We start from the raw sequence: 13267 nt of genomic DNA on the forward strand, positions 1-13267 counted from the left end.
ACTGGGGCCCCGACTGGGTTCTATTGTCAGCTCTTAAAACTGACTCACAGCGTGAGCTGAAGGAGTCATAAAGACTTTGGGCCTCTTGTGAATGGCAACAATTCATCATAAGATGGATGGGAGGATGAAATGAGGCAGTACAGGGAAAGCACTTAGTAAGTGCTCATTAAACACCATTATCACTCCAGCTCTGCCATCAATCCCTGGGGGCCTTGCCAGGTTCTTTGATGTTTCTGGCCACAGTTTACCCAGAGCTCTCCTAGCTGCTGTGCAGTGGGGATGGTGATGACCAGACTCTGGCTACAGCTTTTGCCTTTGTCTGTGTAGCACCTTTAGTGTTTTGGCCAGTGGTCAGGGTAGCCTGGGTTCTATGGGTGAAGCCTCCAAATCTTTAGCCACTCTGTCCTGGGCAAAGAAATCCAGAGGCAATGCCAGGATAGAGCTGCCAAGTATTCCCTGGTAGGGGGGAATGGACCAGCAATCTCCAAGAGTGAATGGAACCAGCTCACCCTAGAAGTGCTCTCAGACACTTGATAATGCTCCCAGTGACTGGAACAAAATAAAAGACTGTGGGCTTAATGCTGTACCATTCACTCACCCTATCCCTGCCACACCCCATGAGGTAGGCACTGTAACTGCACTTACAGAGGAGGAACCTGAGTTTCTGAGAGAACAAAGCACCAGCTCCTATTACAAAGGGCAGACTTGTGAGGACTGAACTGTGGATCAGAGAATGGGAACTCAGGAGACCCTGCTTCATGATTACCTTTGCTCCTCGCAGTCACCCTCTGAGGTCAGCGCTGTTAGGCATTTTACCCACATGGAGGCCAAGGCTTGGAGAGGTTAAGGAACTCCCTTGAGAATGTCCAGCTGGCCAGTCTGAGAGTAGGGCCTCTGCATTCTCACCCTGCCTGGAGCTGAACCTGTCTGTTCTCGGGACCCCGCCAACCCGAACCTCCAGCTGTCTTAGGGTAATGTGTGTGGCCATGCGGTGTGTGGCCTGGTCAAGGATCTCTGGCCCCTGAAGCTGGAGAATGGCTGAGAGCAACAGGGTACAGAGCAAGGCCTTTACACAGGAAGCCTGAAGGCCTGCTGTCAGCCTGCCTTGTCAGCATAGGCCTCACTTTGCTCCTCTCTCAAATGGGAGGGTTGAAATAAATTATTTCTCATTTGGCTCCAACTCTGAGAGTCCCTAATTTGAAAGTCCTAACTCCTTGGCCTTGAATTGGTTTCAGGATCCAGAGCCCAGGTTAAGGGTGGATGTTCCCACTATGAGCTTTGGGTTTGGGCTGGTGGGTCAGGAAACGTTTAGGAACCCAACAGCCTTCCATCCCCATCCATCATTCCCAAGGACTGAAGCTCAGAACCTCACAGTAGGGAATGGGTACTAACTTCTGGTTAAAGGAAATGAAACCAGAGCTGTTGTCAAGCCTCGGTTTTCCCCAGAAATGTAACAAGGAAACATCTAGAACAAATCATGTCAGAGACCCAGTCAGTGATCCTGCCAGAGAGACCACTGGGCCCTTCCATCCTGTCCTGCCCTTCTGGTTGTGTTCCTGGGCATGTGGGGGACTGAAAGAGCCCTAGGCAGAGAAGCTGGTAGCAGCTGAGGATCTAGGTGGAGGGAGGGCAGCCCAAAGTGCTGGGTAAAGAACATGCTCAGGTTGGACACAGGCCAGCCGAGGCCAGCCACCCAGTGGCAGGGATGGATCGGAATTTCATTTCGATTCCAAAGAAACAAGTGTCTTTTCTTTTTCTTTTTTTTTTTTTCTTGGCGATATTGAATCCAGGTATCTGCAAATGTTGGGCACATACTGAGTATTGAACCAGGTCTTTGCATAGGTTAGGCACCTAGCTACCTCTACCTTCCCAGCCTGTTTTAAGTATTATTTTGAGACAGAACCTTGCTAAATTGCTGAGGTTGACCCCGAACTTGTGATCCTCCTGCCTCCACCTCTCGAATTGTTGGGATTACAAGTTTGCACCCCTGCATCTGGCCAAGTTATCTTTTTAATTTATGCAGTTAGCTCTGCAGTTAGAGCAGTGCTTAGGTGACTTCTTGCTTCCCTTTTAGAAAGTAAAACCCAAGAGCCAGCTTGTCAGGGTGGAGAGGTGGCTCATTACATGGATTTGACCTGATTTGGAGGAGGAAAGTCACCCTCTTCATTAGAAGGCGGTGGTGTCTCCACGTGGGTGAGCTCTGGTACCAGGGATCAAACCCAGGCCCTCGAGCATGCGAGGCAAGTGCTCTGCCACGGAGCTGCTCCCCAGCCCTGGCCTGGGCTTCTTGACCAGAGGCTCAGTGTTCTTCTGATCTTTTCTTCCCCGTCTGTAAAGTCAGTCCAGAAACACCTACTGCGTACCTAGGGGAGAAAGTGCTTCATAGAGACGCAGAGTCACGTTGCCCTTTTTAGACATCTACTGAGACTCACTGCTCCTGTGTTCTGTGCACACCCCGTCACTCCAGGCTTCTCTACCTGAGATGTACAAAGAAACATGGGCAGGGTCAGTCCCCACTGTGCGCCGCCTGCTGCCTCCTGACCAGCCTGTGCGACACCGTTGGGGCGATTCTGGCCAGACAGCTCACGATCCAGGTATGTTGGGCCCCACATGGTGGCAGCCACAGTGGCTTCTGTTATCTTCCTTCCACCGCAAGGCACTTCCCCCTCAGGGCCTGTGTCCTTCTGTTCCTTCTAGCGCCCATCAAATGCTCTTCTCCCTGATGTCCATGTGGCTCACCACTGACTTCCTTCAAGTGTCTGCTGAAAGTCATCTTCAAAATAAGTCCCCCAACCCCCCGTGTAGAATCATAACCCACCTCCTCCTCCAGCAGTCCAGGGCCCCTCATCCTGCGCTATTTTTTCCACAGCTTAACCCCTCATTCACCACATACTTACCCTTATTGCTCATTGTCCATTAGCCCCACCAGAAAATCAGCTTCACAAGGCAAGGAGTTCTTTACCATCTTACCCACCACTTCAGAAAGCTTATAGTAGATGCTCAATAAATAGTTATTATGGTTGTTACGGTTTTTAAAGCTCTGAGCCCAGCCCCAGCTGACTCAAGGGCAGCTGAATCCTTTCCCAGCTGCTTATGCGGGCTTTGGAGCAAGTGAGAAGCCATCTCTAGTTTCCCGAAAGTCAGGCCCTCACACAAACCTCTGTAGAAGCGTCCTATCTGCAAACATCTCCTAAGGAAGACTTGCTGGGTCCCACTGCAGGGACCTCATGGGCCTTGTGCCCACCAAGGTGGAAGTAAAGGAGGTGACCTAGTGGTCAGGACACAGGTTGCGAGACTTCTAGGCCCTGCTTTGAGCAGTGTTCTCTCAGAAGTAAACCCCTTTTTTTATGGGTGCTCATTCCATAGAATGAGGCCCCATTCAAGTCCGAAGATAATAACTAATGTTTACTAGATACTTAACTATATCCTTTCATGTATTACCTATTTAATCCTCAGACTCTCCTATGGCATGTGCTCATCTCCCCCCTTCTATATAGGTGGAAACGGAGGCATCAAGACGTTAAATAATTTCTGAAAGATCACCAGCCAATAAGTAGTGTCAGGATTCCAACTCCACCACGCGGGCTCCTAACCTAAGTGTACTGTCGTAGTCACTGGCACCTTTGTAGGTCCTTTACTCTCTCCAGGCGCTGTTCTAAGCACTTTCCACCAATTATCTCAAGAAATCTTCTCAACAGGTTTTGGGGAGGCTCTGTTATGCCTGTTTCACAGGTGGGAAAACTGAGGTTCAGGGAGATCAGTGGTTGGGCCATAGTTAGACAGCCATGGAATGTGTGCGGAGCCAAGCAAAGGGCTGGGTTCTTGTCCTATCTCCACCTGTGGGCATCTGTGTAACTTGGGGTCAGTTGTTGGAGGACGCTCCATGTGCTCAAACATGGGTGGGAGGGATCACTGGACTGATTATACTGGGGCAGGGGGTCTTGGGCTGATAGCCACCATAATTGCTGGGAAAAGACGCTCGAATGCCAAGACTGTTTCCGTCTGCCCCCAGGTTTTCAGTGGTGCCTACCTAGCCACTATTGACTTAGCCAACTTCATGTTCATCCTCTTCCCAGTCTGTGGATCCAAATTCAAGTCTCATTCGGGTGAGCATGTGGCCGTGTGCTCCTGTCTTCCTTCAAACATTCATTCATCAGTTGGCTTGGTGCCTGCTGCTTGTCACACCCTGAACTGGGCCCCAGGCAGGCACAGACAAATGAACGAGGTCCTTGACATCTGCCAGATGAGACAGCCAGGGCCCTAAGCTAGTCTCTAATCACCAGTGTCAGCTTGGAGATGTGTGCACACTGTGGGCAACCAGAGGGAGGGAACTGGCTGCAGGTATCAGGGAAGCGCTCAATATGGAACTGGGAGCCCAGGAAGGGGCAGTCAGGTGAGCAGAACAGCCTGGGCCAGGGCTAGGAACAGGGATGAACAGCACATAAGTCTGGGTAGCCAAGCAAAGCCCCCAAACTTCTGTAAATGGATACCAGAAAAAGTTTGGACCAGCCCTAGCAGAACAGGGTCTGGAATGACTGAGATGGACAAGGAGCCCTGAATATGTGAGACTGATGGTTCCTGAGAAGGGATATCCGTGTGCTGGGGTCCCTGTTCAAATGAGGGTTTGCTTGTCCCAGTGAGGGATATACTGTGCCCCCAGCTGCTCCATGCTGCCCAGAGGAGAAGTGTTCTTAGATGCTCAGAGGAGTGTGTGTCTTAGATCTCAAGTGAACTGTCAAAGACTTTTCTTGTTGCTGTTTGCCCTGCTTATCATGCACGAGCCTGGTATAGACTGTTCATTCATGGGTGCATTCATGAAACTTGGCCCAGTTCTGCTCTGTGCAGATTATGGAAATGACCAGGGCATGGTGTCCATCCTTGAAGTGAAGGGCACCAATTGTTAGGGGAAAAGGGAAGGCATCTCAAAGAGGTGGCCTAACCCCAGGGGCTTGAGGTGGGAAGGACCTGGCTGCAGCACAACATGCCAGCTCTTCCCATGCAGCCACCTGGCAAGTTCTAGGTTCCAGAAGACACATGGGATTTTGGTGTCTCTTGCAGGCCGACACACCAGAAAGAGGAAGAGGAGGAAGCAGCTCAGAGCTGGCGTATTTGCCCTGGCTCTGCCTCTGAGCCTGGGCCCAGGCTGGGCTCTCTGGGCTGCTGTTCCAAAGGCTTCAGCTCTGGTCCGGGGGCCCCAGCGGAGGCTGCTGGGAAGCCTGCTGCAGGTGAGGCTGAGCCCCCTCAGTGAGCACACAGGGTAGGGAAGGTTGCCTCACTCCTTGGGGTCCCTGCTTGCTGAATGCCCTGGGTGCGTTGGGAGTGGGGCTGGGGGCCAGTGAGCCCTTGCCATTTTGGGAAGGAAACTTCTAAAAGCAGAAAAGTGCCCATCAGGTTCTTTTGCTTCTTGGGACACATGGATGATCCCATAGAATGCTGAGAATGTCATCTATTCTTGCAGGAAAATACCGAAGTCCTCGGCTACCTGCTGGGTGTCATTGCTGCCTTGGGCGCCTGGGCCTCTCGGATACCCCCACTCTCCAGAATCGTGAGGCTGGGGTGGGGCTGGGGCTATAGGTCATGTGGCAGGTTCCAGGACACAGGGAGCATCCTGGAGGCTCCAGGTCATCCTGGAGCTGTGGTGTCACTGTGCATGTGACACACATGCACTTACATTTCTCTGAAGAGCTACAACAAATGACAGAAGTGAGGGTGTGTATACAGGGAGTGGGCAGCTGAGCCAGGGTGTCCTGAGGCCATCTGGGGGCTCTGATGGAAGGCCCACTGTGTTCTTTCCCTTTCTTCTTTTTTTTAAATGGTCCTGAGGCTTCATTCATGCTAGGCAAGCTAGGCAGGTACTTTACCACTGAGCGACATCCACAGTCCTTTTTATTTTGAGTAGGAGTCTAAGTTGCCCAGGCTGGCCTTGAACTTCAGGCCTCCTGCTGCAGGCTCTCGAGTCACTGGGATTATAGACATGTGCTATCACACCAGCCTGTTTCCCATTTCTTATAGCCAAGGAAAAGCAGACGAGGGAAAAGCCACTGGGCTGGAACAAACAAGGGTCCCTCTCAAGTGCAAAGGGCCTAGAGGTCAGGTGCATTCAGCTCCTAGGGCTCTGTAGTCCCAGAGCTTCTTATTAGCAGATGTTTTGCAAGTATCTGGGGTGAAGGAAGCCCTGCTGGCCAGTCCTGTTGGGAGTACAGATGTGAGGTGTCCTTGAAGAGCTCATAGTCTCATCAGGGACAGAATGTGCAACAAGATATTTTAGTGCTCTAAGAAAGGTAGAAAGGAAGGTTTGGTATTTTGGAAGACGAGGGAGAAGGCTCCTAAGCAGTTCTAGCAAGCAAAGAGGAGACCATCCCCGCTGCCAGGCTGTGAGCAGTAGAGAGCTCTCATGGGGGCTCAGAGGGGAGAGTGGGATATGAGGCAGCAGAGGTGAGGGAAGGACAGTTGGGCAGAGGAAAAGGTACAGGAACGTCACCATTCACAGAGCCTGAGAAGGGCAAGCTCCAGAGCTGGTGTGACAACTGCTCTGCCAGGTGTTCTTGGCAGGCTCTGACACAGGTGTTCCTGTCTCAGGAACAGCGCCAATGCTAACTCCATGAAATGTAGGAGGCCCATCATGGGGCCTAAAAAGGATCAAAGCCCAGAAGCACCATGTTTTGTTAATATATTCTTTGTTGTTAATGGACTTTATTTATTTATATGTGGTGCTGAGAATCAAACTCAGAGCCTCAAACATGCTAGACAAGTGCTCTACCACTGAGCCACAACCCCAGCCCAAGCACCATGTTTTAATAACAGAAGGGAACAGGATTCAAGGATGGAGGTAGGGACTGGGGACTGGTGCTCATTTGCCTGAAGGTTTAGTCCCTTGCTAAAGGCCAGAAACACCCCAGGGTATGACCTCACCAGCAGGTGTCCCGGCTTCAGACTTAAGAGGGGAAACAGGGAGCCCTGGGCTTAGTCCACTTGGTGGGTCTCCAGGGTGGCCTGGGGACTGGGGAGCCCCACTGCAGAAGACCTTTGACGGAGCCAGGACAGCACCCTGACTGCCTGTGGTGTTCCCTAGGGCCACAGTGGGGCCTTCAGGATGGGGAACCCCAAGGCCTCCAGTTCCAGCTGCCCTGCTGCCTGTCTGAGGTGGGAAGGCCCATGGGAAAGGGCCTCAGCCTCTGGGGCAGGGGCCAAGCCCACCCCTCCTGGCCAGGTACTCTGTACCTGACTGTGCTGTCTTGATTCACCAGTCTCCAGTGGATTGTGGCCAGAAACAGGCCCTGGAGCAAAAGTAGATGAAATGCAGACACATTCATGAGGATTCTTTTTGAGAACTAAAATGGGAGGAAATTGGCCCAAACATGCTCTTCCCTGCATTTTTTCCCATTCCTTAGCCAAGTCACAATGCCTCTAAATATGGTCATCTAGTAAAAATACTATACATAAATAGAAGTAATTTAAAATATGTAATTGTATCCAATTAATAGTTTTGTGGGGCTGGGGATGTGGCTCAAGTGGTAGCGCGTTCGCCTGTCATGCGTGCGGCCCGGGTTCGATCCTCAGCACCACATACAAACAAAGATGTTGTGTCTGCCAATAACTAACTAAATAAATAAATATTAAAAAAAAATAGTTTTGTGGACATGCATATATATTATCTAGATAGATAGATATAGATAGATAGATATATGGTGGCTCAGTACCTGTAAAGGCTACTTACATATAAATATTGCATGTTTCTTGTTTTTGAACCAATATGTTTCCATTACTAGTTCTGCAGAAATGTCCCCTTGGCTACTACCTCTCATTTTCCTGACCTTTTCTATTTGTCCTGGTTCAAAGTTGGGGGTCCCAGCAGGAGAAGGGTGGGTGTGGTGTTTTATAACTCAGTCTCACCCCTCCCCTAGCTGGCAGTCACGAAGTCCTGCAGTCCAGCCTCAGGAGCAGGGGCACTGAGATGGCAAGGACCTAGCTCGGAGCTCTGTGAATGTGTAAAGAGTGAAGTCATGCTCAGCAAAGGCACTCTACCAGGGGATGGGTCTAGTGTGACAGGGCCCAGAAGAAAGGGTTACTTGCTCCCCCTCTGGTGGAAGGGCCCAGGGAAGGTTTCCTAGAGTTTAGTTTAAGCCAGGTTTTGAGGGATGCGTAGGAATTTGTGAGGCAAAGGAAGCAGCTTGAGCAAAAGCTGAAAGCCAAACAGAGGCAGCACGGCCCCTGGAGAGTGGCTGGGGTGGAGGGCTTGCCCCGGGCCACCTGCTGTGCCACCAAGGGTCCTGGGCCTCAGGATCTGGGGTTCCCCTGCCACTCCCCTCCTCTCTCTCTCTGCCCAGTGCCGGGGGAAGTCATTCTCCTACATCCACCTGTGGACACGGCTGCTGTCCGCCCTGGCGGGCCTCCTCTACGCCTCAGCCATTGTGGCCCATGACCGGCAGCCCGAGTACCTGCTTCGGGCTACACCCTGGTTCCTGACCTCCCTGGGCCGAGCTGCTCTGGACCTTGCTGTATCCACCCTAGGCCCCATGGGTGGGGGAGGGGGGAGCTGATTGCAGCCAGAGGAGGTCTGTGTCTCACCCCCATACTCCCTCCTTCCCTCTTGTCGGTAGAACTCTTGAGAGATGGGGTGGTTTGAAGCCTGGGACAGGCAGGCACAAATGCGATTATTTGTGGTTTGGTGCTTCCCCTTTTTAAAACAAGAAGAATTTATCTCCTGGTTGGGGCTCTCTGAAACAGCAAAGAGGAGTGGCAGGCTCCTGGCCCTGTGGTCAGAAGCCTCAGGTGCTAGGCTCAGTTCAGCTCCCCAGGGAGTATCTCCTCCGGATTGGTGCCACTCTCGCCACTCCCATGAGCCCTGATCCCAGCCTTTCTCCCAGCCCTGCAGGCCCTGCTCAGGGAGTTGCTCCCTTTCTGCTCTGCTCTCTGGAGCTGGAGTCTGTGGTGCAGGAGCAAGGATCAAAGCTGACAAATGCTGCATCTGTTGGTGACTGCAGAGCGCCTTTCTGGTTCTCCAGGTGTGCCTGATGTGCTGGTACCCAGGTGACCTTGACATGAGCGCTTCAAGGGCAAGCTAAACTCGGGCAGTGGACTGCAGGTTTGCTGGGGTCGAGGGCAGTGGTGACGGAGTGCGAATAACCCAGCAGGGTGGTCCCTGAGGTTGAAGGCTCTGGGGAGACTCTTCCCTTGCCTCTCCCAGCTTCTGTAGCCCCTTGGCTTGTGGCCTCATCATCTTGGTTTCTGCCTGTATCTTCATATAGCCTTCATTTCTTCATGCATCTCTGGTGTCCTCTCTTCTTATAAGGACTGTGGTCATTAGATGTTAAGACCCACCCCAATCCACTGCGGCTTCCTCTTAAATGATTTCATCAGCAAAGACCCTACTTGCAAATTAAGGTCATATTCTAAGCTCCAGATGGATATGAATTTTCAAGAGACACTTGCAACCCACTTTATGTTCTGTCACTGAGAGCCAGTCAGGAAAGATGTTTTTCAAAATGTTTTTGTTTAATGAGTGTTTGCCAGGGGCAGGAGTGCAGAGAGAGACCTGACCCAGATGAGCACTCATCTGGGGACAGACAGGCAGGATAATTCTGGGAAAGGAAGGGACAGGAGCCCAGGGTGAGCAGGATGGAGCAGGGGCTGCTGGGGAGGGTGCATGTGGTGTGAGGGGCAGTGCCGGGCAGCTGGAAGCTTTCCACTTCCTTGTCCCTTAACTTCCAAATCTCAGATCATCTTCCTTTCGTGTGTGATGAAGAGCAAGATGAGGCAAGCCTTAGGATTCTCCACAGAAGCCAGAGAGAGCCCCGACACCCAGGCCCTTCTGACCTGTGCAGAGGAGGAGGGAGAGAACCAGGAGGCTGGGACCAAGGACAAGGTCTCTCCTGGGAAAACCTCTGGCCCCACAGAAGTGTTTACTAGCTGGAGAGTCTGAGAGCCTCGCAGAGGGCTGGGCTTGGGAACTCTGGAAGTCCTTCCACCATTGGCCAGCTGGTCACTTAAAAAGCTGCTGTTTCTGTCCAAAGCTAAGTGACCCCAAATGCAATGGAATCCTTTATCTTCCCAGTTTTAAAAGTGTATCAAGTTTATTTAGTGATATACTTTTAACAATGTAGGTGTAATAGTCAAATATCCACTTCCATTATTTGGTAACAAATGAACTCACAACTACAGCGCCAATCCATGTATTAGTTTCACAATTTGATTTCCATTCATATTTTATAAAAATATGTCTGCCCACTTTCATATGGGTCTTTGAGATCCATATCATCACCTCCACATGATACAGTGTTCCAGAGCCCATCACCATACCAAGCCGTTTGGTCTGGACTTTGTGAGAATCTGTGTGCAGTGCTGACTCTAGAAATTTATCTTAAGCCATAATGACCATGTGCTCTTTGTGATCACTGCACTGTAACCACACTACACTTTAGTTGATATTACTAAAAAACTGATCTTCAGAAATTTCATTTACAATAATGACCACCATTTATGATTTTGTTATACCACTAGTAACTTATTATGTCTGAAACAAATGTTTGTTTCCTTCACATGTGTTTGTTACTAGGGAATAACACTCTACCACTGAGCCACATCCCCAGCCTTTTTTGAGACAAGGTCTTGCTAAGTTGCTCTGGCTGGCCTTGAACTTGTGATCCTTCTGCCTTTTTTTTTTTTTTTTTTTTTTTTTGGTGGTGGTGCTGAGGATTGAATCCAGGACTTCACACATTCAAGGCAGGAGCTCCACCACTGAGCTGTGCCCCAGACTTTTGCCTCCATTTTTAACAATTCAATCATGTAACCTCTACAAGTAGCCAGAACTTATTCTAATTAAGGCAATTTGTCTTCATCAAAAGAACTTGATTCTAAAGAGTCGAGACAGTAACCCATAATACAGGAAAACTTGTAAGGACTTAAATATAAGTCAGCTCCCTCTTTACTAATTTTTTTGGGGGGGAAATATTTTTGCCTGTTACCTGAGCTACCTTAGGTTCTTCTCAGAGAGAGTGGGAATGAGACTGTGAGCCAATATCCTTTGTGGCCAGGAAGAAGGAAGAGGGAGGTGGACGGTGGGTGTATTTGAACAGGTAAAAAGTAAAGCTGCTCCTTGGAGTATTTCAGGCTTACCATTGTGATCTGAGTTAATAGCTAGAAGACAATGGTGTATATGACAAAGGTAAAAGCCTTTTCTTTAGGCTTTACGAAGCTCCTAAGCGGAAGTTACTTTCATTCTATTCCAGCATGGGGTATGAAATCATACCCCAAAAGGAAAGCCAAGGATGTAAAGTTCTGCATGTCTGAGTATTCTGAATAGAGAAGTAGAAACCTTTGGAATCTCGAAGCAATCCTTGGCAGCAGTGATTCTCAAAGTGTGGTCCCTGGACCAGTCTCACCTGCTAACCTGTTAGGAATGAAAATTCTAGGGCTCTGGTGGAGTCCAGCAATCTGTATTTTAACAAGCTCATGCTAAAGATTGAGAACCCCTGCTTTACAAAAGCATTTTTTTTTTAATTTCCAGTACTGGGGATTGAACCTGGGGATACTCTATCATTGAGCTGTGTTCCAGCCCTTTTAACTTTTTATGTTGATATCATCTCTTGCTAGGTCATTGATGCTGACCTGGAACTTGTGATCCTCCTGCCTCAGCTTCCCAAGTAGCTGGGATCATAGGCACTCACCACTGTGCCCAGTTTACAAACGCATTATTTAACACCACTGCAGTGAATCCCAAATTCTGTAGCCCATTAGAACCACCTAGGAAGCTACCCAGCCCCAGGTTCCATCCCATGCCAATTAAATCAGAATGTCCTTGGGTGGCAACTAAGCACCAGTGTGTTGCTTTTTAAGATCCCTAACTGATTTCATTGCACTGCAAAATTTAGGAACCACTGGCCCAGGGGTGACCTCAGTAGAGAGCACATCTTACAGGAAGCCAAAAAGTGAAATTGTACCTTAAAAACAAACAAAATGCCCTAGGCGTTACTTTAAATAAAATGGGGACCTCATTTCTAGAAAATCCCTTCTGACTTTAAAATTTCTTTCTCCCTGTCTCCACTTGAAAGACTTCAGATTGGGTGCCACTCACCACCCTGTCACACTGCAAGTCACTGAAGATGATGGCAGCAATCAGTCATTACATGGAGCTGACCGTCGAGCCTATACAGCAGGTGAGTGGCCAGCCTGGGCCATGGCTAAGTGTCCATAAGGGTGGAAATTAGTCCTGGAAGGCTTCCTGGAGGAGATGATACTTTAGCTGATAGGAACCATGTGAAAAAGGATCTCTCCAAGGTTGCAGGTGGGACAGCTGGAGGGGAGCAGAGTGGAGGAGAAAGGCTTTTCCTCTACCCTCTTAGGTATAATGGCTGAGGATTATGAATCAAACCAACAAAAGACAGAAATGAGTAAGAGAGAGCACATTTTAGTTACTTGTATGCGGAAGTTCACGAAAAAAAACTATGGCAGGAAAAGGGGTTTGGGGCTTCTGGCGCTGGGGAGCAAGTTAAGGAAGACAAGGGAGGAAGTGTATGGTGATTAAGGGTTGTCTTGTTAATGCAGCAAGTCTCTAGTGGTGAGAGTTGTCTCTGGAAGTGGCTCTTTTTCCAGGGAACAAATGTAAGTTTCCTTTGTAAAAATAAATTTCCTTTACAAGGAACATTTATATCCATGGGTTCTACATCCTTGATCAATTCACTATAGATCAAAGATATTTTTTTTTAAAATATTTATTTATTTATTTTTCGGTGGACACAACATCTTTGTTTGTATGTGGTGCTGAGGATTGAACCCGGGCCGCACGCATGCCAGGCGAGCGCGCTACCACTTGAGCCACATCCCCAGCCCCTAGATCAAAGATATTTGAAAAAAAAAAAGTATTTCCATACTGAAGATGTAGTCTTTTTTAGTTGTCATTGTCTCCTAGAGAACATACTATAGCAACCATTTCCATGGCATTTACATTGAATTAGATATTAGGCGTATCTAAGAGATGATGTAGAGCATATGGAGGAGGTGCAAGGGTTATATGCAAATACCACGCCATTTAGCCAAAGGAGTTGAGCTTCTGAGGGGTCCTGAACCACTTCCCCATCGATGCCAAGGGACAACTCTTCTTTACTTGTAGGCAGTTAGGTGCATATCTTCTCCACTTGTGCTGGTTTTCATTTGTGTTTAACTCAAAGTAATCCATATGCCAACGAGGCATATTTGAGGTTCCCTACTCTATTATCCTCCCAGAATAAAGGAGATAAAAAGGTACAGATCCCCACCCAGGGAGGCTAAC

The 13267-nt window shown here is 49.2% G+C and overlaps 1 protein-coding gene across 8 annotated transcripts in view; it reads left to right on the forward strand.

The window, feature by feature from the left end:
• Tmem44 (transmembrane protein 44) overlaps positions 1-13267 on the forward strand; it is a 42089-nt gene that overhangs the window by 1076 nt on the left and 27746 nt on the right. For 6 of the 8 annotated variants that reach the window (XR_006854696.2, XR_006854697.2, XM_046457854.2 and 3 more), the window contains exons 2-8: positions 2468-2594; positions 4013-4106; positions 5059-5225; positions 5459-5545; positions 8328-8498; positions 9719-9865; positions 12051-12155. Coding sequence is in view for 6 of the 8 variants with exons in the window: in XM_046457854.2 (XP_046313810.1) it covers positions 2468-2594; positions 4013-4106; positions 5059-5225; positions 5459-5545; positions 8328-8498; positions 9719-9865; positions 12051-12155 (898 nt within the window). In the remaining 2 variants the exon portion in view is untranslated. The remainder of the gene's footprint in view (positions 1-2467; positions 2595-4012; positions 4107-5058; positions 5226-5458; positions 5546-8327; positions 8499-9718; positions 9866-12050; positions 12156-13267) is intronic. The other 2 variants (XM_046457858.2, XM_046457857.2) reach the window with 1 other exon arrangement.

Source organism: Marmota monax, unplaced genomic scaffold, assembly GCF_021218885.2.
Source record: "Marmota monax isolate L192 unplaced genomic scaffold, Marmota_monax_Labrador192_F-V1.1 WCK01_AAM20220418_F8-fsc00052, whole genome shotgun sequence".
In the NCBI taxonomy this organism is placed as follows: domain Eukaryota; kingdom Metazoa; phylum Chordata; class Mammalia; order Rodentia; family Sciuridae; genus Marmota; species Marmota monax.